General features: G+C 38.8%; 1 protein-coding gene across 1 annotated transcript in view; it reads left to right on the forward strand.

The window, feature by feature from the left end:
- The window catches only part of tspan15 (tetraspanin 15), a 57610-nt gene extending 33290 nt beyond the window's left edge, over positions 1-24320 (forward strand). The window contains exons 5-8 of the mRNA XM_015953792.3: positions 15926-16042; positions 17087-17137; positions 17280-17393; positions 21687-24320. Of these exons, the coding sequence (XP_015809278.1) occupies positions 15926-16042; positions 17087-17137; positions 17280-17393; positions 21687-21836 (432 nt within the window). The 3' untranslated portion in view covers positions 21837-24320. The remainder of the gene's footprint in view (positions 1-15925; positions 16043-17086; positions 17138-17279; positions 17394-21686) is intronic.
- The last annotated feature ends 1272 nt before the right edge of the window (positions 24321-25592 follow it).

A 25592-nucleotide genomic window follows, 5' to 3' on the forward strand; every position in this document is an offset into this window, starting at 1 on the left:
GAGAGTGTCAGGTCGGGTATGTTAGCCTGTAGGTATGGTTTTGTATCAATAAAGTAAAATAAATAAACATACTGATTTAATAATAGACGTCCGTGTCCTACCTGTGGTAGACAGCAGTCAGAGGGATATCAGCTGCTCAAGAGATTAATTAAATTAAAAGTAACAAACTCAAAATTATGCAGACATTAAAGTGAACTCTATTGTAGAATATATTGCTGTATAATTTTTGTTTGGCACTGACTCTTGAGGCAGCATTCACTTGAGCTGCTATGAGTTTACAAAGATTTGAGTTTTACATGAAAAAGCTGTTAGCGCAACTCTGAGAAGAATTTCTTCTCGATTCCCCGAACAGAGCATTCTAGTGAGACGATGACTGCCGACACCCACTTTTAAAACAAATCCACCTTAAAAACTTGTGCGCAAAACCCTTTAAATGTTGTCATCAGTTTTTCACCACCAGGTTTTCTGCACTTCAAGTTATTACTTCAACTTTTTTCTTTTTCTGGACTCTTTCGAGGCTATATGGTGTTTAGCGAATATTAAAAACTCCTGATTAATTTAATGTAAAGCTTAATCTAGTATGTTTGCTTTCTCACTGGTACTACGTCGTTTTGAGTGTTTTGCTCCGTTTTAACAACTCAAAATGTTTTGTTGCTAAAAAGAACACAGCTTGAAATATTTGATGAAGCTTAAAAAGTATTTGTGGTCCAAATGTGGATTAGGTACTCATCAGCATTAATTAGCAGGGAAAACAATGTCATTTTCCAGAAATTAATTTCCAGCTGACTTTTCACTGAGCCTCTGGATTCTGATGGAAATGTGACCTTTATCCCTGCAGCAATGCCCAGGTCCACTTTTCAGCTCATTGGAAGATGAGAAGGGGCAGAATTAAGGCGTTTATTTATTCATAACAGTTGTTGCAGATTATATTGGCGACTGCTGGGTCTAACTGCAGGACATTCACTTCCTTCATTACAACTTCTTGCCCCCTGCTTCATCACCTATGGACAGTGTTGGGAAGAATACTTTGTAAATGTATTTAGTTACAGAATACTGAATACCTGCTTTAAAATGTATTTTGTAATGTATTCCATTGCTTTGCTTAATCCTGTATTCAAAATACTTGAAATACTTTCCTTTAAAGGGATACTTTACAACTTTTAGATATTTCTGAATAATTTTCTTGAGCCAGTATGTACTAAAATGACCCTTTATTTCATTTAATGTTTATAGAACGCCTTCCTGTTGCCAATGAAGGCAGCCTAAAGCGCTGAACACAGCAGTCTAAAAACAACAAACATTAAAATAATAAGTGATACATCATAAAAAGTTAAAAGTACTACACAAGAGCTCATGTCGAGTACCAGAACAATATCTAAATTTAGCTAAGCATGCAAACAACGACTAAAAACCAGTCACATCAGTTAAAACGATCAGATCAGAGGCCTAACGGGGTGCTGTGAGCCTGTAGTGCATTTTCAAATTTGCTTTAAAAGCCCCAAGTGAAGTTGTGAGTTTAATTTCCAGGGAAGGCCATTCCACAATTTTGGGGCCAAAGCAGTAAAAGCTCGATCTCTTACGCTTGGTTTGTGGAAGAACCAGTAGGTTTTGGGCAGCGAAGCGCAGTGATCTTGAGGTGGTGTGTTTCTGCAGTAGTGATGATGGATAAGGTGGCACAGTCCCTGCTAGTGACTTGAATGTAAATACAAGAACCTTGACCTCAATGCAATGTTTCACCATAAGCCACTGCAGTGTGTGTAATACTGGAGTGATGTTCTACCATTTTTTTTAACCTCGCTGCAGGGTTAATGAAAGGCCACCCTGCCTACATCGCCCTCTGTGGCCAGAATATTCCACGTCAGAGTTGCCGGTGCAGTGGGTTGGGACTTTGAAAAAATTGAACTGACATACTTGGCATTGCAGTCTTGTTCCAGCAAGTTTCCTTCATGTTTTCGATCATGAACACAGCTGATTTGTTCAATTTAGTGATGAACCACTCCTGTAAACACTGAGGAAGGCTGGGGAGACATTTCAGCTGTTTAATTAAGGCGTTAAATACGACAAACGCACAGCGAGGAGCTTTTGATTTTACAAAGGGACACTAGGGGGTGCTAAAAGCAAGCCTAAACTGCCTAGTGTCCCTTTAAAGACAGCATTAAAGTCTATTAAAAGTCGCAATATGTGTTGATAGTTCCACCAGAAAAACAGAGGGCATATTGATTATCTATTGGTTGGGGAAAAAACTGTTTAATAATTTTTGTTACTTTATTCATCAAAGTGTCGATATATTCCTTTTTCTTTAATAAAGTGAAACTTTTCTGCAGGAGCTGCAGACCAACTCACAGCATGTTTATTAAGAAAAACTGTGTATTATTATGTTTATTTATGTTTTATGTAGTTCATGTAATGGCCGACTGCCCTGTTGGCTGATATCCGTAGCGGTTCAAATCACAGCTCTCTATCGGTTTGGTGGGCGGGATGTTACTGATACGAAGAAGGTGACTTTGGACTATTTTGACTTGGGCTTTTCTTTGAGGCAAAAGCAGATAGAGGTTTATTTAGAAAAAGGATGTATTTTTACCTTCTTTGAGGGAGTATGGCGGACTGCCTCTTTGGCTGACATCCGTAGCGGTCACTGTGTTGCCCAAAGATGAACCACCACACCGCACGCAGCAAAGCCTTTAAGACATTTAGATGCATTACTTCAAAATCACTGTGTGGGTGTTTGATGCATATTTCTAAGTTAGTTTTCAGTTGATATGAGATGACAATGTGGCCGAATTTGATCACAGACTATGAAAGAAGTAAGCCACTTAAATTTAGCTAAAGGAAAAGGCAGATGACGCTAATGTGCAAAATTCTACTAGTCATCAGATGGACGCTACAGGTAAAGCAAGAAGACATATTTTCTATAATTACTGCATCAGTTTATTTGCTGGAGCTTTGATTAGATTTTTTGGGGAAAACACACATTGTATCAGGGTCAGTCACAGCTTAAAGTGGCTTGCATGCTGCCATGTCTTTTGTTTTTTCCTTTTATGCTAATATCAATGCTGTTGCAACACTGAAATCACAATCAGAGCTTCACAGCATGCCTGAAAACGAGCTATGAGGAGGAACAGGAATGTTTTATGTCCTTTGTGCTGCTTGAAACACCGATGAATTTTGTTCTGCATTTCCTCGTTAGTCCACAATATTCTGACTGCAGTAAATGTTTTTGCTTATACACGTGCATTTTTTTAAGTAGTTGCATTTTTAGCTGAACAAGAACTCCTTGGAGAAGGTGATTGATCCACCTGTGATCCTGTGTTGATTGGCTGAACATGTTCACTCAGCATGCACCGTGCCTTTAAAAATGCATTTTCACTGGAAGCAACACCGGCTGGTGCTGATGACGTTTTGCGCACGTTTGCCAGAATTAACCGATGGACAAATAAGTCAGCAGATGGTGAAGTCTGGGCTTCATAGAATTTGTATAATATGGAAAAATACATGATTTTATAAAACAATGCAGGCAAAAAAAATGAAAGGCCTTGAGTTGGACTTTAAAAAAATATCAAAGATCCCCTTAATTGTAATAGATCAGAGTGAATGTTGCAAGCAGCAACTGTATAGTTCCCAGTTGCACAGGTTTGTGAATATTTAAGTCTATTTGAAAAAGAAAACACTGATGTGTTGAAATGTTTATTTGGACATTAAGAACTGTATCTATGAATCATCGCTAAAGTCAGCCACAGGCTGCTGTCCTGCCGCTACATAATCGCATCGCTGTGAAGAGTGGATGCAAACAAACTACTAATGTCGTCCTTATGGCCGCTCCTTAGAAAGGCTCTCTGCTCCTTTTAACCTTCAGAGAGCTCTTTGAAGTCTTCAGTCTGAAAACACTCCAATGAGACGCGCATACTCAGACAGCCGTGTGCTTTCACAACACTCTGATTAGTGGATATGGCTCAACGAAGAGTGGCTGACTGAAGGGTTGCCAGTTCAATACCAGCTTCTACCCACTTAATGTATCCCCAGGACTTGGTTGGTGATTAAGATGATTAGAAATTGGTCCATTAGCTGTACCCATCCAGGCTGCATGTGCAATATGATTCATGAAAATCCATAAACGACTGTAAAAAAAAAAAAAATAATAATTTAAAGCTTAAGAAAAACAAACGTGGTTCTTTGGTGTTTGTTGGCACCCTGATGCACGTATCATCATCAGGAGTCTGATTTCATGGCGATTTGAGTCAAATCATTGATATTTTATTGAATCTCAGTGTCAAATTTTCATCTGTTAAGGGGACAATTTATGTTTTAGTTTTATGGTCTACACAGAACATGTTCTCGAAGCTCTTTGCACATAATCCCGCTCACATAAAGTAATCTTTTTTTCAGTTTCAGTACCTTCCAGAATGAGCGGTTTCAGGACTCTGTCACTTAAAAAAAAACTAGCTGCTTCGGGCCATGGGAGTGGCTCAGAGTAGAGCCGCTGCTGAGGTGGTTCTAAGCTAATTTTCCTTATTGTGATGTCACAATATGTGCGTATAATTCCCGAACCCAAACACTGACAGAAAACGAGTGCATGCTGTTTATTCATGTTTGGAGTATTCCTGAAGGAAACAAAGACTCACATGACAGCACAAAAAGATTCAAAAAGTGAGGTTTGCATAATATGTCCCCTTTACCATCTGGCAGAACCGATTTGAGTGTATGGCTCTCCATTACAGTCCTAGCTTTGTGTGGTGCCCTTTGGGAAAAGGAATTCTGTATGATGATCGGCTGAATCTTCCAGTCTTGAGGGTGTGTAGTTGTGTTTGGAAAGCATGTAGAGAAAATGGATCAGAAGTTAGCAGATTGTAGTTGAGTTAAAATGTCTCTTAAAATCAAGACTTTCCAGACAACCTTTATCTGGAGGAGTTTTGGACCACGTTTATTGATGGATGAACGTTATTACTGACTAAACTGGATGACTGGTAACAATGTTCCGGTCACATTTTTTGCACTTGATACGAGTTGGAGTCATTTGAGTTTGAGCATCTGCTGATACCGAGTCCTGATCCAATACTTAAGCATAAGAAGAAAAAAGGAAAACACACCGAAGTAGTTTTTTTATTTTTATTTTTTTATTTATGTTTGAAGGCTGTGTATCATGCAGCTCTCTTTTCTAAATACCCAGGAATCGCAGGGGTGGACTGGCCTATCTAGCATTCTGGCACTGTCCCAGTGGGCCGCTTAGCCAAGTGGGCTGCTTGCCCAGCTTGGGCCGACACTACTCCACAGCTGGTGATCTGCAGAACATTAGCTACATGGTAACCCGAAGCTGACAGAGTTCTTCCAGGCATTTTTAGCAAGAGAAATGCGGTAGAGCGTTGACATAGGAGTTGTTTTACCGCGTTAGCATGTAGCTAATGTCCCGCTGATCTCCGCTCGTGGAGAATGAGCTGATCTGGAAGGCCAGGGCTTCCGCTCGCAGGGGTCTGGCCCTGCTTGTAGTTTAACAGTCCTAGTCCATATTAGATCTCACATTCGGCATAGAGACGAGTCCGCGGGCGGCAACACCCCCCACCCTCACGGCTCTCCCAATGGGGAAGGCCGACTGAGGGCCGACGATTCGTAAAATGCCAGGGCTGAATTTTGGTCCCAGTCCACCAAGAGGCACGTTAGCTCTGCCTTAGCCTGCAAGCTAACAGCTGCATGTTATGGATCTACTTGTAACTAACTTTTTATGCCTTTCTAAACCCAAATTTCTGGTATGTTTGTTTGATGTTAATAAGGTATAAACGCCACGTTACAACACTAAGCTAAATGCTAAAAACATTAGCACTCTGAAAGCTATTTGCAGTGAGGACACGTGAAAACAAATTGTGTGACATGGCGGTATTTTCATCCAAGAAACAATTAATATTGATGTAGAAGAACTTTTTGGAATTAAAACAAAGTCATTGTTATTCAGTTTGAAAATGTTTTTATCTCAGAATGAGTTTAGAAATTCATGATTGTTGCTTTATAAGGTTAAATTCGATATTTTCCGCCGATGCAGATCCAGAGAAAATCATGTGATCGGATGGGAGCATCAAACAGTAACTGTCATAGAAATCTGTCCAGTGTTTAAGTTGTTTACCAGGGATGTAGCTTGTGCAAGTCGCTTACTAAACTCATGCTTCATCTGTGAGACCCATCTATGATTTATAAGTTTGCTTCATTCATCCATCAAATAAGGAGGTGTTTTAATATTGACTGGACCAGTCCAAACCCTCCATCAGTCACTGCTGTGATGGCTTAGCTACAGTGTGTTATAGATCCTCCGCTACAGCCAATTTGTCTTGACAAGAGCTTTTTATTTAAAGAAAGAGCTAAATAATCATGGACCTTCATCCTCCTGAATGCATCTTTTTCAGAGTACCCTCATTCTAAACTTATGGCAATAAAAACAGAAATAAATTTTGCAAGTTGCATCATTAAAAATTTATCATAAATAACAATTTTATTATAATGCAGCTTAAATACAGCCCATAGTCATGTGGTTTAAAATGGGTAAAGTAGAAGTAATGAAACAAAATTGTTGGAATATTAGCAAATGCCTTATTTATTTAAGGTTTCTCAAGTTTTTAACAAAATGTAAGGTGACAGTAACTAATTAAATTAAATTCAATTCAAAAATACTTTATTAATCCCAGAGGGAAATTGATTGCTGTAGTAGCTCAGAATAATAATAATAATCAAGTCATCAAAGAGTTGTTGTATATTACAAAGGCTGTTGGCAGGAAGGATCTCCAGTAGCGGTCAGTGTTGCAGCCAAACTGAAGAAGCCTCTGACTGAAGACACTCTTCCGTTGTTGGACAGTCTTGTGAAGAGAATGCTCAGGGTTGTCCATAATTTTCTTGATTCTCTGGAGAATCCTTCTTTGCATTATCTCCTCCAGTGGTTCCACAGTCGTCCTCAGAACAGAACCAGCCTTTTTTATTAGGCTGTTGAGCCTTTTCAGGTCCCTGCTTCTGATGCTGCTACCCCAACAGACGATGGCTGAAGAGATTACACTCTCAACAACAGACTTGTAGAAGATCTGCAACATCTTGCTACAGACACTGAAGGACCTAAGCGTCCTCAAGAAGTGCAGTCTGCTGTGTCCCTTCTTGTAAATGGCTTCGCTGTTCTTTCTCCAGTCCAGTCTGTTGTCCAGGTGAACTCCAAGGTATTTGTATTCCACAACCACCTCCACTTCTTCTCCCATGATGGAAACAGTGTTTGACTCCACCCTGTTTCTTCTGAAGTCTAAAATCATCTCCTTTGTTTTGTTCATGTTCAAGGTCAGATGATTGTTTCCACACCATGGCACAAAGCGCTCCACCAGCTCTCTGTACTCAGCTTCCTGTCCATCTCTGATACACCCGACAACTGAAGAGTCATCTGAGTATTTCTGTAGATGACAGGTCTCTGATTTGTACTGGAAGTCTGAGGTGTACAGGGTGAAAAGGAATAGCACCCCTGTGGTGCTCCAATGTTACTGATCGCCTGGTTTGATGTGCAGTTCTTCAGCCTCACAAACTGTGGTCTGTTTGTCAGGTAGTCTTTAGTCCAGGCGATAGTTGAGGCCCCCACCTGTGTCTTCTGGAGTTTCTGGCAAAGTACATCAGGCTGAATTGTCTTAAATGCACTGGAGAAATCAAAGAACATGACCCTCACAGTGCTGCCTGCTTTGTCCTGATGACAGTGGGTTGGTTGAAGCAGCTGGATGATGGCATCTTCAACTCCAACTCCATGGCGATAAGCAAACTGCAGCGGGTCCTGATTCATCAGTCATTTAAATGCATTCTAACAGAAATATTCATTATAACTTGTTTTGAGATATTTGCAGCAATCAGAGGAGTCCGTGAACAAAATAACACTAAGTTTAATTATGCATGTACCAAAGTAGATTTGCTGCTTGTGTTTAATATTATGAAAATGGCTTGACAACAGAAAGTAGAACATTTGTGTTGAAATGATAAATGAATTTAACATTCTTATTTCAAAGTCATCACCATTGATTATTTTACTTCAAACATTTATAATGGGGTAATAACAGTTTGGCTTTTGTGTTGTTGCATTAGTGAACAGATCAATAATGTATAATGACAGGGGAGGAAAACAGAAAAACTGACCAGACGTCTGCAGAAATAAAAGGAATAATTTATGTCATTGTTCATGTCTGATCAATAAAAATTTGATAATGATTATTAAATCTCTTGAACGAAAAGAATGTTTGTTATTATAAATGGCTGAATGTCATTTTTCTCCAACCTTATTAAAGTTGTTTTAACCTTTTTTATAACTGAACAACTGAACTCATGAAAGACCTTAAATCTTTAGGCAGTCAGCTGTAAAACCACACATTTTATTACATTTGGTTCTTTTGCTTTCTCTCATCACTGTCAGGTTTCTCGCAAAGATGTGAGAATTGGCAGGATGACGGATGAAGGTTTAGAATTACTTCCCAAATAAGAAACTTGATATTATGTTCTCGTGGCTCACAAGCGTTTCTTCTGCTAGCTCTGTGGTTACAGAATCTGTTTATAAAGATTCTTCAAGATGTCCTGCATGCTTGTAGCCACAGCACCGTTTCAGTCGCTTCAGTCCTCTGTGACTTCTTAAATGCATCTGAAACAATCTGAACTCTTAGCCCTCCAGTTTTATCTCAGAAGAAACCACAGTTAATGAACTATTCATTAAATTTGCTGCAAGTGACCATAGAGTCACTTTGGATTGGCAAGAATCTGAATTGTGGTGGTTTTTATCTTACAAGCATGAAATTATATCTGTTAAATAATTTTTTTTACAGTCAAACAACTTTATTTAGCAGACTCAGTAATTTTTTACAGCTCTGAATGATTTACCCTTGCGCACAATTCAGTCCTGTGTCAACCTAATACATGGCTTCCCACAGCTCTGTGTGGGTCGTATCGGTTAAGTTGGTGATCAGCAGCTACTTCAATCAATCAATCAAAGCTTTATTTATAAAGCGCCTTCCGCAACCCTGTCAGGAAGCCCAAAGCGCTGAACATGGTTCAGTTGAAGGTAAATATATTGAATACATCAAAAATAAAAGCAATACAAATTACAAAATAGGTGAAACATTCTGGTACAGGACAAATGTGTAAAACAATGGATTGAGTGAACCAATGAAAACTGTGAAATAAATTCAACATAAAAGAGCCAAAATCAAACATGTTCTGGAAACGCCAAGCGGAGGAGGTGTGTTTTTAGGCGACTCTTAAAGGCTGGCAGAGATGGGGACAGCCTAACTGAGGGTGGCAACTGGTTCCAGAGTGACGGTGCTAGGACTGAGAAAGCCTGGTCCCCGCGAGTACGACACCTAGAACGAGGGACAGCGAGCAGGCTTTTTTGCAGGCTTTTACTTGGCTAATGTTCTTTCAACCACTACAGTTTTGCTTTGGTTTAGAACAAAACCACATTTGTAAAACATTTTAAATATAAAACAAAAGCAGCGGGGCATCCCATTTGTGCTTTTAGCTCCAAGTTTGTGCTAATTGCTGCTCGACTTTGAAAACAAACACTTGTTTGCTAAGTTTAGCAGAATGTGCTGCTTTAATCTAAAAAAATGATATTTGAATAATGCTTTAGCCTTTTCGATTGACTTAAAAATTAGGGATGGACAATATATCTGCATCAATATCGATATCGGTCAGTGTTAGTCATTTTTTAATATATCGGTATTGGTCCGATTAAAAAAATAAACAGGCCCTTATTACCAATCGTTATTTTTTCCATCTTGTCACCATTTGTTTGCCTGTTTCAGAGGGTGAGGGGTGATGTGTATTTGTGTAGTCATGTCACAGTGATTGTAATTATCTCAGAACCGTAAAGTGTGTGTTGTGTGTACATAACGTAAATTCGGCTTTAATAATTTTCATTCTGTACAAAATCTGCTGATTTTAGAAGCAATATTGTCAGTATATTGGTGTCTGCAAATATCGATTATCGGCCACAACAGTGGTCTTAATATCGAATATCGGTATCGGCCCGTAAATTTCATATCAGTGCATCACTATTAAAAACACTGACCATTTTAGTAACAACTAATGTGAATGCACACAAAATGAAAGATATTTGTGTATTTCATACAAATACTAACAGATTACTTAATTTTCGTGGATCACTGACAGCATCTGGGGTTGTTAACGGATAATGACAATAATGAAAAAGAATCGGTATTATTATTTTACATCAAGTTCTCCAAACAACTTCTAAAGATGCAATATTTCTACCAGAACATCAAGTTATAAGTGAAAAAGGACATGATATTTACTAAACAATAAGACTTCTAATATAAATGACTTGGATATAGGTGACAATGTTATAAACTCTAATTACCTAGTTAACTGTTAAGTCATTAGATGGCATTAAAATAAGATTTGTTGTCTCGTGACTCTGCTTCAGTTTACAGAAATATGTTTCTAAACTACTAAAACAATTAATAGTTTATTAATACATCTTTTATGAATTAAGTTTTATTAAGTTGGATAAAGTGAATGAAATTTAGATGAAAGTTGTTCAGTAGTTGAGTCTTGTTTTTTGCAAGTTTAGCTATGAAGAAAACAGAATAAACCTGAAATGCACTTTTGTTTTTTAATCCAATGTTTTTTTTTTTGCATCTTTTTTTGTGCATCAGAAAGAAATGAAAAGATAAATGATGTGTTGTAATGAATGCAGGTGCAGACACCAGCCTCCGCTCGATGCAGAACCAGTCACCCACACAGTTAGTCACTCACTCCACCAGTCTGCCAGTGAACAGCAGGTCATCAGTCAGCGGGGCAGTTGGCCTAAAAATCACTCACTCCTCCTGCAAATAATTTCACTCTGGAAGACGCTGCAGGCTGGGAGTTCCTTCAACGAGTTGGCCTCTGAAGAGCATCCCTCTTCCTTTTAATGAAAGCAGGAGATGACTCAGAAAGCAGGCTGCACTGAGCCCAAACATTTAATTAAGATACAAACAATTGTGTCTTTACTTTTAGAGTAATAGACTGAAACCCTGTTGCTGCTGGTAAAGTCAGCAGAGGCTCTTGAAGGCTTCAGATCTAAAGTGTCTAGCTTCTGGCCAAGGTATTCTAACCACTTCACCCTTCTGTCATCTTTCTCTGGCCCTTGAACCAGTTCTCCAACCCCATTCTTATGATGCCAAGCTGGTGTGAATCTTATCACCTAGCAAAGCGCTGCCTCATATTTATTCATCGTACCTCTTTGTATCTTGTCTTATCACCTCCTTGTGCTTCACACTCTCTCCCTCAAAAAAACTTGTTTTCTCAGTTAAGACGCTTGGTACTCGGGCTGCTGTCGCCATTTTCACTCTAACACATCTGCTTAAAAAGATATTCACGAAGAGAAATGTACATATTCTAAGTTATTTTAAGAAGATGCGGATTATGATCTTTTTCTTTAAGTTATATAATGTTTCTATGGTCGATACAAACATGTTAAGTTCTTTGCCCAAATTCCCACTCAAATGAAACAATTCCAACTGTTTTGTTTTTGACAGTTTCAGTACCTTCCAGAATGAGCCGTTTCAGGGCTCTGTCCCTTTAAGTAAACAAGCTGGAGCTGGGCACGCCCACCCATCCCCCGCTCAGACTGCAGTAAGCTGAGAAGCTCAGTTGTCTGGGAGGGTTTTGGAGAAGAGTCAATGACTACGTTTACATGCAGCCAATATCCGGGTATGATCGGGTTAAGGTCAGCATTCAGGTTTCTGAGTTGATCAGAATAACCCGTTTACAAGCATAAATAGAAAGAGTTACCTCTAACTTGCATAACCCGATTTAAATGTGGATGCTGGGGTAGTGTCAGGACGTATGGACTACGTCCAGACGCAATATGCGTCATTTCCGGTTCTTCTTGTTCCGGTATCCGTGAAAACAACAACATGTTTCCCAGTTCGGAAGAGATAGCGACCGTGTTTGTTTGCGCTTTAGTTTCCTCGTCACTCCAAAAGTGTGGTGGGGTGCTGTGCCGCGACTCGCCATGTTGCTCCTAACTTGTTGTTTACTTCCGGTGTTCTGGCGCATACAAGACGTCTCGCTACTCAAAAGACCAAGATTCCTTACGAACAGAGCATGCGCAGAACACATGCTTTGATGGGGATATCCCGATATGAGTTTACACGACCAAACATTTGGGTTAGAAAAGGGTTACCCCAGGTGTAGTAACCGGGTTTTTAAAAACCCGGTTATGAGCATATCCGGGTTTTTGGCGGTGTTTACATGGACCTGCGGAACCGGGTTATTGTGAATATTCGGGTTTTAAAAGGGTTACTGGCTGCATGTAAACGCACTCACTGCTCCTCCAGCAGCAGCTCTCTCTTGCATGTGAAAGATGGTTTTAACCTACTTTCCCCTTTTATGACATCACTAATGAGGACTTTTTAAAACTACTTGTTTTAGGCCCATAATTCCTGACAGAAACAGATGGATGTTTTTTTTTTCACATTCGAAGTGTTTTTAGAGGCCCACATGACCGCACAAAAGGATGCAAAAAGTGAGTTTTGCAGAATTATACGTTAAAGATGAACAGGTTCTTGTTTTGGGGACAAATCCAGTTTCTTGTACAGATCAGATTCCAGAACCATAAAAATAAAATTCAAACATTTTTCCTTTAAACTTATGATTAACTTGAAGGTTATTCTGAAGGAAAAAACCCAAATCTGTTATTACCTGTTATTGCACGAATATATTTGCAATTACCTGTGGAGACTTCAAAGACCTGGAAAAAAAAAATCTTTTTTTTACTTGCAGCTTGAAAAACATGCATTTATTAACAAAAAAAAAAGGAATTTTAAACTTCAGATTGGCTGAAAACTAAATAAGTTGTTCAAACATAGTACTGACCAATTCCTATCAGAAGATGTTTTTTGTTCACAGGTTGCTCAGTTGAATTTAGTTCTGCCATGTTCTCAGTGGCCTAGTAGTAGAGAGTCCGTCCTGGGACTGGAAGATTGGGGGTCAAAGCCGGGTCGGGTCATACCAATGCCTCCCTGCTTGACACTCAGCTTTAAGGGGTTAGGTTAGGGGGTTAAACCACCAAATAGTTCCAGAGCGCAGCCACAGCTGCAGCTCACTAGCCTAGTGAACTAGACCAAATTCTTGCTTTGCAAAGTTTAAATAATACATTTATTTAGTCTGGCTTGCCAGGCTAGCAGCTCACCACTCCCCTCCACAAAATTGGGTCAAATGCAGAGAAGTAATTTCATCAGTGTGTGATGATGACTTTAACTTTATTGTTAAATTTTAGTGTAGTGGCACAAAATCTTTATTTTAGAACAAAACACAATTCAAATTTTAATTTTTAACATTCAAAATTCTGTATTTTAAAGTAAATATTGTCATTATGTGCATAAAGTAACAATTTGTAAAATAAACATAGGCAAGGCAACTTTATTAGTATAACACATTTCATACAGAGACAGTTCAATGTGCTTCCCATTAGCGAGAATAGCACAAACAGTACAATAATGAGACGGCACTACTAAAATATACAAATAAGTTTAGAACAAATTAAATACACAAACTAATTTCAGATTTAAGTGCAGTACAGAATAGGGCTGCTCGATTATGGCAAAAATAATAATCACGATTATGGTGACTGAAATTGAGATCACGATTATTTAGGACGATTTTTCAATTTATGTTGATTTTATTTGTTTTTATTCAGTCATAAAACTGCTCAGGGCACAATCAGGACAAAAATAAGAAACAAGATGATCACTAAAAGAACGCCTGATTCCCAGTATAAAAAGACCAATATACTTATAGCTCATAGTGTATGACCCAAGGGCTATAGACCTTGGTTTAACTCATTTAAGTCTAACCAGTACAGACCCAAATACCAATATCTTGCACATACTGACAGCAAGAATTATACAGTGGCATTTATAACAAATAAACGCAAATAAATTGATGTTCACAAAATGTTGCATAATATGTATTTAGTCGTGTCAAGGTGCTGTAGGAGCGTGCACTAGCACCGTGTCCTCAGAGAGATTAGTTATTATTTATCAGCGTGAGGAACTTATTTCTACCTTATTTATAAACTATTTATTTACAGGTCCATCAGTTAATGTAATAATTGTCCCAACCACAGCTGCACCCCCACCCCCCACCTCGGTCTCACAGCAATCGGGCAAGCTGCACGTGTGTTTAGCACGCCGCACGCGCACATTTAGCTGTTTTTAGCTGCTCAGGAGTCCGCAGGTGCGGTGTGTGTGTCACTCACTCTGGTTAATCCAACAGGGAGCCGGCTCCGAGAGCTGTCTTTAGCGACCGACACATCACTACATCATTCCCTTTCCTAATGTTGTGAAGAACGTTCCGGAGCACAGGCAGAGTGTTTAACTAACCTGCAGGAAATGTCGACGACAGTTATCCAGAAAGTAGCTAAGGGTTACCAGAGATGTTTCTGAGATGTTCGCTAGGTACTTTTAGGATTAAAAAGTCAAGAAGGGGGTCTGAAAAGCTGCTAGAAATGGCGTCAAAGTCGCTAAGTCGGCAACACTGTGGGAGGAGCGCTTCATTTGCAACTCAGGGCAGCGCAAGCGGGAGGAGCAAATAATCGGCTTGTTTTGTTTTTATAATCGTTCAAAACTCAGATCGTAATCGTGATTAAAATTCGATTAATTGAGCAGCCCTAGTACAGAATGTGTTGCATAAGAAATATTCATTCAGAGGATGATGAATACATGAAAGTTTTCAGTTTTGAATCAAAAAGTAGTAGAGTTGGGCTCAGAGCTCTGCCTAGTGTATATACAGGAAGGAGATCCGACGTGTATTTTGGCCCCATGCCATTGAGTGATTTATAAACTAGTAGTAGCACTCTGAAATCAATTCTGTAGTTTACTGGTAACCAGTGTAGATATTTTAGAACAGGGGTGATGTGTTCAGTTCTCTTGGTTCTTGCTAAGACTCTAGCAGCAGCATTCTGCAGATGCTTCACAGCTTTTTGGGAAGACCAGACAAAAGATCATTGCAATAGTCCAGCCTGCTGTAGATGAATGCATGAATGAGTTTCTCTAAGTCTTGTCTGAACATGAGACCTCTGAGTCATGCTATTTGAAGAAGATGATAAAACGCTGATCCTATAGATACTATAGCCGTAACCAGTGAAGCTTGGGTCTGAATCAATTATGACACCAAGATTTCTAACCTGGGTCTTTGTCTTTATTCCTCTGGAGCCAAGCTGAGCAAAAACCTCCATCCTATCCCTTTTATCAGTCATTGGTAGAATAAGTCTGCAGAAAACGTGAAATTTATGGCTTAGCCCACACGTTCAATATTATTTGGTTTGTTTAGCACCAGATAATGGTGCACAGTTGGTACACACTGAGATTCGCAGACTCACAGATAAAACATCAACTTTCTGTCACAGCTGGTTATCAACAAACTAACAAATGGCTTCCTCCTTAGCCAAAGCAATTATCTATTCCTAAGGTTGTTTTATCAGATCTCATTTATTTCCCCTCTGAAGTGATGTTTTATTTTCCCCAAGGGTTTGCATTTAACGACTAAAAGAAGGGCCGATAAAAAGTAATTGGGTGGTGTCCTCTTTTTGTCGGTGAACCTACGGGTGCTGGCTTGTAGTTTAAGGCCGAGAGTTTTATGGATTTAGGAGGAAACGTTTTGCCCTGCTGCTTTAAAGTTTTAGCTAAATGTGGAACAAAAGTACTCGTGTCTGATCAGCACAGGCCGCCACCTGTGAGAGACACAATCACAACAAGCAACTCACCATCAATTACATGCAAATTAGTGTTAATTATGGCTCATTCTACCCATCAATGCCTCTGGTGATTAGCAGAAATAACATTGACTAACTATAAGTTAATCTCTTGTCTTTATGCTTTTTGCTGTTTTCCACCTTTATCCTTCTAATTTCCGTCACCCTTCTTGTCTCTTTTAGTTTAAGTGCTGTGGAGCAAATGGTTATGAAGACTGGAAAGTCAACATGTACCACAACTGTTCTGCGCCTGGTCCACTGGCCTGTGCGGTCCCGTATACCTGCTGCGTGACCACCAAGGTAGGTCCGACCCGTATTATTACAACAACAAAATACTATGCATGCCTACACTGGTGCCGCATGAATTATGTGTTTGTGTCACACTGAATAAATAGTCCTTCTAAATGGTCGGGTCTGCTATTTTAGCAAATTTGTCCCACATGGAAAAAGCTTTAACCCATCCGTCTACCCTCCCTAAAGAATTAGAAAGCCAAAACGAAGAAAGTGAAAAAAGAAACAAAATCACTTGGATAAACAAACTAAACCACTCTTCTATCTACAAACGCGAACCAGAATTCAGCCCGGTGATTATTAACAGATAACTGCCTCAATAACTCTTAATAATGGGATGTTTGTAGTTTTTTTCAAGAATAAGAAAAGAATTTGATTAGAGGAACTAAACTGGCAGTGCATTTTTATTTAAATGGGAATTTCTCCAATGAGTTGCTGATTTAAATGACAACACCTAGTTTGGCAAATTCCTGCAGAACAAGTTTTGGAAAAATTGCTATTATAAATATAAACTTTGGATAAATGTGTGGTTTACAAAATGCTTATGTCACTAAAACCACTTCAGCCATCACTGGACTGCAGCTGATTAAACTACAACCACCTCAGGATAAAACAAATATAGCCTAAGTGGTGTAAAGGCAGTCATTTATTTCGTATGCACAAACACAAGAAAGGTTTCTATGCAAATGAAGCTCAGAGTGATGAGTCAGGTGTTTCTTGGGCTGAGTTCATAACCTTATTCCCTGTGTGTCACATAATAAATGGTGTTACTCTGAATCGTTGACTAAATAAAGTAACACTTGGGAGATTCAACTAATTGTCATTAAATTAAGTGACTGTAATAATAATAAAAATCTAATTTACTTTATGTGAATAAACCGCTTTTACTTTAGTTTAAAAACCTCACTAATGAACTAAAAATCCTCTTAATCCAGTTTTTAAGTAGTAGCTCTGTTTATTTATTTACTTTTTAAATACCTCTGATGATGATTTTAAACAATCTGTTTTTTTCCTAACACTAAATCGTTTTATGTCCGTTTCTCTTCATGCCAGCCTAATGAAGTGGCCAACACACTGTGTGGATACAAGATGCTGGACGAATCTGTAAGATCTGCTTGAAGTCCCAACTGTAGATAAATAATAAACATGGGTTTAAACCAATTTTAAATGATTCAGCTGTATTGTTTCAGAGAAATTCTGCTGGGCTTTGTTCATGGTTTGTTTTTTGTTGTTACTCTTCTTGCAGAAATCCGATTGGAACCTCATCTATGTGGGAGGATGCACAGATGCTTTCTTCAACTGGGTGATGGATAATTATTTGAAGATGGCCATACTGTTCTTGGTTATCTTCCTGCCTCAGGTGCATACAAACACACATTCTATTCATAAGTTTGAAATATTTACAAGGTCCAGCACATCGTGTCCAAGCATTTCACCTAAAGAAAAAGCCTGTTTGAAGCAGATGTTCCACAGCCAGGGAAAAGTAGCCGGTTGATGATTTAAAGTGCTGTGAATACGTCTAGTTCCTCCATTTTTATGTCAAGGGAGCTAGCCTTTTTGTGGTTCTGAATCGTCTTGGATGAAAAGCTCCGTAGACATTTTGAAGGTCTTTTTCAAAGTTCTTTCTTTGAACTTTAGGTTCAGCCAGCTGCTTAAAAGGGACGCATAACTCCTTCAAGCATAAAATCAGCTCAAAAGACTCAAAAAGAAAAGAAGCAGGACTGTGTCTACGGTTACAGGTGGACAGTCTTGTCAGTTTTGGTGATTTTGCTCACATCACTGAGGTATTGTGGGGAGATGAAATCCATTCCTAAAGACTCAATGAAAGAAGTTAACAGAAATCTTTATATAAATGTAGGTTTACTTTATGAATCCAGCAGGTGTTGTCTTCTAACTGACTTGTTAGTGATGCTCATAGCTTCTGCAGGGATGTTGTCATTAGTTTGAGTGGCTGTGATAAAAGTACAGTGCTTAGCATAAATGAGTACACGCCCTTTAAAAAGTAGGAATTTATTGAGGAGCTCAATGAACACAAGCACAATTTCCAGAATTTTCACAAGGCTGGGTTTTACTGAACACTTGTTTAACTCCATAACAGGAAATTAAGGTTAATAAAATAACTTTGATCACAAAATTGGTTGAAGCAAAAATGACCACAACAAAAACGACTACATGTAGTATTTTGTATGACCACCGTGATTTTCAAGGGCAGCACCAAGTCTTCTAGGTATGGAATGAAGAAGTTGGCGACATATTGCAATATCTTTCATTTTCCATTCTTCACGAATAACTTTGTTTAGAGCCTGGATGATCGATGGAGAGTGATGCCCAACTTGCTGCTGCAGAATTCCCCACAGGTGTTTGATTGGGTTCAGATCAGGAGACATACTTGGCCATTCAGTCACCTTCACCCTGTTCTCCTCCAGAAATGCAACAGTAGCTTTAGATGTGTGTTTTGGATCATTGTCGTGTTGGAAAAGTGCACGGCGACCAAGTGCACGTAGTGATGGGAGCATCTTCTCCTTCAGTATAGAGCAGTGCATTGTTGAGTTCATGATGCCATCAATGAACTGCAGCTCCCCAACACCAGCAGCACTCCTGCAGCCCCACATTAGGTCACCGCCACCACCATGTTTCACTGTAGGCACCATGCATTTCTCTTAGAAATCCTCACCTTTACGACACCATACAGTTTTGAAAACATTAGTTCCAACAACGGTGATCTTTATCTCATCGCTCCACAGTATAGAGTCCCAATAGTCTTCATCTCTTCCAGCATGGGCCCTAGCAAATCCTAGGTGTGCTTTTTTGTGCATGGGCTTCTGGAGAGTCTTCCTTCATGGACGATACCCATGCATGCCATTCCTTTGCAGTGTGCACCGTATTATGTCACAGGAAACAACCACTCCATTTTGGCTTTCTACTGCTTTAGCTAACTGCAGTGAACTTGCATGGTGATTTTCTTCAGCCCTTCTCATCAGAAGACGTTCCTGTCGAGAGGCTAACTTCCGTGGACGGCCTGGACGTCTCTGTAAGATGGTTGCACTTCCATCTTTCTTAAAATTTTTGGATCACTTTTGCTGCAGTATTCTGACTGATATGTAAATCTGCTTGCAACCCTCACCTTTTTGTGTAAAGAAATTATTTCCTTTCTCAGATTTTGAGACATTTCCCTTCCACGTGAAGCCGTTGCTGACAGCATGACATGGGAAGGGCTTTTCTTTGTGAAGTAATGCCCTTTTATACTCACCTGTCAGCTGGACACCTCTTAAAAGAATCATTAGGCTCACCTGTGGTTGAATGCTTGTTAATTTGAATTTTGTAGTCTTAAATGTGGCTTTTCTTCTAAGACTAACTGGGATGAGATGGGTGGTTTTTGCAATCAATGGCCCACATTTGTGGGAGTATTTTGTAATATGATATCTCCTAGAAAATGTTGATTCTGGAAGGAAACTAAAGGTTTTCTGACAAATGTAGTGGGGTGTACTCATTTATGCTGAGCACTATAGATGGCACTTTTTTCCTTATGTTTTTGATCCCCTTGGGGAAATTTTTTTTCTCCATTTGACCCATCTTTATATTGGTAAGGAGCAGCGAGAAACCACGCCCGGGGGACAACTTGGGGTTCAACATCTTGCCCAAAAGCACTTCCGCGTGGTGCCTGCGGGGTCTGGGGATCGATCCCATGACTTTACGATCATTGTACAACCGCTCTATCCATTCAGCCATGCCATTCCCCCCTTCCCCCTTCATGTGCTGCTTTAGTTTCTGCACAGCTGTGAACATCTGAATCATCGTGCAATGAAGCATTTATTCATACTTTCAAAAATATGATGGAATAAAGATGACTAAATGCCTGAAAAGTACATTTTCTTCTCACCTCTCTGACACATCCTACAGCTTATCGGCAAGGAAAAGCAATAAAAGGAGTTTTAATAAAAAATACTGCACAAACTGCATTCTGCTGGATTTTTTTTAGTGAATCAGAGAAATCTTTGAGCTTCTGTGATAACTAAAACACTTTTACATTATATAGTTTAGACTTTCTCCACAGGTTCAGTTCCAGATACAGCCAATAGTGATTTTAAGATGTATGGAAGCTATTTATTCTGACAACTCTGCCCTCTCACCTCCATCTGGAGATCATAGGTTTAGAATGATAACTTTCTGGCAGCTGTGAATATATGAATGTTGATTGGATTTGACTGTTGGAGGACATAACTGAGCTGTTTCTGTGATACTGACAGTCATTCAGTTCACATAATGTCTGCTTCTCTTTATTATTAATAAAGTTTTTATGTTTCTTGGTTCGACTAGTAAACAATCTTGTCCATCAATGAAGGAAGAGCTTATTTTCTCTTTAGATGTAAGAAAACCTGAGCGAATTTTCTTTCTCCTCCAGACTTTGATGTCTCTGAATCTTTTCACGTGAACCTGATTTTTTTGTTTTGTACATCATTTAGGAGGGGAGGGCTTCACATGTTTCTGGCGATGTGTGTGTGCTATTCTGAAATTGAATGTTAAAATTCATTTTCATTTTATTAAAGGTGTGGAACACTGAAATCCCTTTTCTAATTATAAACCAAGTTTTTCATGCAGGCAGAACACTTAAAAAGTGTTCTACACCTGTCTCCTGCATTAGCTTCTGATAGGAAATAGAAGATGAAACTCTAGGATTTGAAAATCCTGACGGATCTGCATTCACACAGTCAATTAACATGCATGGGCTCACCCATCTTGACTCACGAAGAGGAAGGCTGTTGAATCAGCAGACAACGCCCTGAATAGTAGAAGCTAACCATTAGCATAAGCAGCACCACCACCACCAGAAAAATCTCCTCCAGGCTGGTGTTATTTGTGGAGATTCATTTTTCATTTGTAAAAATTGTAAAGTAGTCCTCTCTGTTATTCACTCGTGTCCTTTATTAACTGAACTTTAGCATTTTTGTTTTGAATTACAGATAATAACTTTTACAATGCAAAAACTTGAAATGTCAAAAAATTCTAAAACAAACTGAAGAAAATTAGTGAGAAACTTCTGCTAAATTGGTTATACCTTCTCGACTCAACCTAAACTTAATTTACAAAGTACTTTCCAGGCACAAACATGCCACCAACCTGCTGTATGGTACCTAAAAAATGAGACAAATGATGAGAATAAAATAGCAACACTATCAGTCACCTCACAGAGTAAAAAGCCAGATTATAAAAATTGGTCTTAAGCTTTTATTTACCTATGGGCAATCATTAAAAGAGTAGCCCAAAAGACCAGCTGGTGAGCATATCTGCCAATATTCAACAATAGTGTAGTTTGTAGTTTGGTGATGGGTCTTTTGTGAATGCATAACTGCCAATCTCACTGCGAGACGTTGGTTAACTGTAACAACAGATCTTCAGTGTGGATGTTTTATTTTTCTATCTGGAATCCACATTTTCAAGTTAATCAGAAATAAAAACTTGTTTTTTGTTCTTTTGAGGTGAATTCGAAACAGTCATAAACAATATTTTAGCTGTACGAGAAATCTGCACCAGCCCTAAAATCGGCACATCTTTAATCTGAACTATTAATAAAATATCTGCACAAAAACTGACAGAAGACCTGCAGCGTTGGTGGCTTCTGCGTATCTTTTCATATTTCTATTTGTCTCCACAGTTCTTTGGCGTGATCATCAGTTGGCTCTACATTGGTCGAGTTAAAGAGTTCGATGATGAGCGCACCGCCACGCTGCTGAATCAGAAGTATGCTGCAAAGCAACGGGGCCGTATTTCCCAATGGTATATGCCGGGGAGGCAGCAAGTATAAACACTAACAGCAGCCAAGCATGTGTGTTTCCTTTGGTTACCAGGCTATTTGTTCAGGAATCATTTTTACTGTGTTTTTGCTAAGAGCTGTTGTGTTTTAAATTCTAAAATCTCTGCTTTAATCTGCCTTGTTTCTCAGTCTCAGGGATTATCCAGATTACTTTAATAAAAACCAAATCTTTGGATTGGATTTGCTGGAGGACGAGCCCTTTAGATTAAATTTATATTCTCCAGTTAAACACATTTTATGTTGGAAGAATGCTAATTTAGTGGTTTTGACAATTTAAGAGTTACTGTTTTTATGTTGGACTCAAATGGAGAAAATATCTATTAAAGTAACTGAATCGGCTATTTTTGCACATTCTGTTGCTTCTAATTCTTTTAAATATTAAAAAAATAATTATTTTCTTATATACATCTATCAACATGTTCTTACTTGACTTAAAAAGATTATTCACTTTGTTTTTTTATTATATTTTATAAGTTTTATACTTATAAAGTTTTAAAACCTCATGTTTTTTATTTTAAAGGGATTTTAACACCTCATGTTTTTTTTTCATTTTAAAGGGATTTTAACAAAGACAGATGATCTCATCGTTATGGGGGTTATCTTTTTACAGTTTTTATTGTTACTAGTTACTCCAAAAAGCATTCAGTGCAGTCAAGGTGTCATCTCATGGCTGGAAGACATTTCTAATAAGCAGTTTGTTTCAAATTTGCAAAGATCAGCTTGACCTGCAGGTGAAATACGAGAGGAATTCAAAAATTGAAAACTAACTGTGAAGAAAGATGGAAAGACTTTTCTATCATGGCGACAGGTGCAGGGATTTAATTTAAGGATGCACCGATGGATCGGCATTTGATCGTAATCGGCCGATAGCGCCCCTATCGGTTTTGATCGGAATTTTCAAAATGGATCAAAGTAGACCAATCAGCCGTAGGGTTGTCACGGTAACCAGTGTAGCGGTAAACCCCGGTAAAAAAAAGTTGACAATCATAACCGTCTTGTTTTTTAAAAAACTATATTATCTCGGTGGATTACCGTCGCTGCGGTGTAGGCGCGGTGACCCTTACCAGCCACCGTATCATCGGCTGAAGTTGCCGGCGGCACATGCACGCTTTATTGTTTACAACCAAAACTTTCTTGAAGCTAAAGCTGAAATAATGGTCAAAGGAGGAGACGGCAGCGCTCAGGAGGACATTTATTATCCCTCAAAGAAGACAAAGTCGGAAGTACGGGCATATTTTAGATATTTGAAGAATGCCGAGGGACATAGAAGACGGTGATCCTGTTTGCAGCACGTGCAGAAAAAGTGTCTGTGAAAGGCAGCAACGCTTCAAATCTCATGACAGATCTGCGTGACCATCACCCACAACTCTACAGTCAACACAAGGCAAGCTAACGTTGGCGTTTTAGCTAAAATGCGTGATCCGAGGATTTGGGTGGAGGGAGAATGCAACGAGTTGCTATATAAAGCAGCCGCAGCACCGCTACCTGCATATAAACCGTGTCGCGGACACCCCCATGTTGAAATGACGCTATGCATTACGGGGCTCCCAGGGGCAGATAAGAGTTGGTCTCTCTCCGAGAATAATTATAAATTTAACAATGATTACTGCCTGATGACATTTTCCCACATCTGCAAAGCTCACTGGAACACAAACCGAGGACAATATTTTCCTGATATAGGGATTACTCAAGTAAGGGTAAAAAAGTATCTGATTAGAAGGCTACTTGAGTACTGAGTATCATCTGATCTAATATTTTTAAATGATGACATCAAACAGACATGAAATAAGAAGTTATGGGCAAATATTGGTATTTTAAAGACTAAAGGGAAAAAATTTAAACAAATAAACAACATAATTACAAAATAACACATTTTAGGCAAAATTTAGACACAAACTGAGGACAATATTTCCTGACATACAGGGTTTATTTAATTGTGGGAAAATGTAGCACGTTTAAAAAAATACCGTGATAATAACGAAAACCGTGGTAATTTTGGTCACAATAACCGTGAGGTTAAATTTTCACACAGTGACAACCCTAATACAGACCATTTTAGATTAGGTTACATTTCTTTTATTCCCAGATTATGTAGTTTGTACCACTCATTATAATGTTGTAGAAAATTTCTGGCCAATCCACGTGATCGGTATCGGTGATCAGCATTCTTTGATATCGGTATCGGTGATCGGCAGCAAAAAAACCTGATCGGTGCATCCCTAATTTAATTGTAAGTTTTCATGTCACACCTAGTTGATTTTCTGTAACTCGTTAAATTTTATGCTGGAGTGTTGCAGGCAAACATTTGTGGGAGACCTTTTGAATATTTTGCCACTCTCATCGAAGTTTTCATTTTTTACCTTATGTACAGTTGCTGGTGCTGGTCAGACATGGAGTGCTTTATTTTTTCTCCTTGTGCCTTTCAATACAAAAGCATTTTTACTTACACTGTAACAATTACACAATGCATGCCTCTAAATGATGATTTAAAAAGCATATTTAGTTATTAAAACGTGACCATACATTAAGTTTGTTAAGTGCCATGAAAAAGTATTAAAGCCCTTGCTGACGTTATTTAGAGTCCCGTAGAATAACATAATGATTCCTGCTGGGTGTTGCTGGAAGGCATGAACGTCTGTGCTGCTGCCACTACATCCTGGGCTCTGATCAGATGAAGACAACGAGGTATAATGAAGTTAAGAGAGAAAGAAAAACAGAAGAATACTTTTTCACAGCAATACAGGTGGCATTTCTGAGTAAAACACCATAATTAAAAGATTTGGCCTTTCTGCAAACAAAAACACTTTTATCCAGGTCAGAATATTTAGGTGGTAGTAATAAGTAACAATATCATGGTTTTTCGTGGTTTTTATTTTTAATTTATTTTTTTGCTTCTGACCATGTTTAAATTTCTCCTGTAATCATTTGAACCATGTGAACATTTGAAGATGTTAATAAAATAATGAAACACCTGAAAAATTTGCTAAATTATTCCTACTGTATCCTAAAAGTATATGTTTATTTTTAGGTTTTTTTTTTTTTCACACTTTAGTTTGTAATAGAGACTTTTTGCATTAATAACATTTAAATCAAAACAAGTCACTGCATCAGATTAGGAATACACACTGCCTGGTCTAAAAAAAAAAGTCACATATTCTAAAATGTCACTCAGCCTCCTTTACCTTTAATTACGGCACACATTCCCTGTGGTGGTGTTTTTATGAGCTTCTGCAATGTCACATGATTTATTTCCATGCTTGATGCAATGATCTGACCCTTCTCAAACATCTTTTCCACGACCACCAGATGCGTCTTTCCACATGGTTGTTTAAGAAATGAGAAGTAACTGATTGCACCAGTTGGGATTTGCCAGCTTAAAGATAATCACCGTGCAGTAATTATCCAACAGGAGGGCGATACCTACTTGCTTAGTTAAATCCAGGTGGCCACTGTTTTTAGGCTGAGCAGTGAAAAAGTGTTAATACCTCTTTGAGCCGTTCCAATCTGGTCTTTGTTCAAAACAGCACTGACACAGCCTTGGTAGAAATCACAAATGATCTCCTCCATGCTGCTGACACTGGACTGCTTATTCTCATCCTCCTGGACCTCACTGCAGCTTTTGACACCATCTCCCACACGATAATCCTGGACCGCCTGGCTGGCATTGGGATCACTGGAACTGTGCTTCCCTGGATCACATCATACCTCACTGATCACCACCAGTTTGTGGAATTAAAGGGCCACAAG

Source organism: Nothobranchius furzeri, chromosome 9, assembly GCF_043380555.1.
Source record: "Nothobranchius furzeri strain GRZ-AD chromosome 9, NfurGRZ-RIMD1, whole genome shotgun sequence".
In the NCBI taxonomy this organism is placed as follows: Eukaryota; Metazoa; Chordata; class Actinopteri; order Cyprinodontiformes; family Nothobranchiidae; genus Nothobranchius; species Nothobranchius furzeri.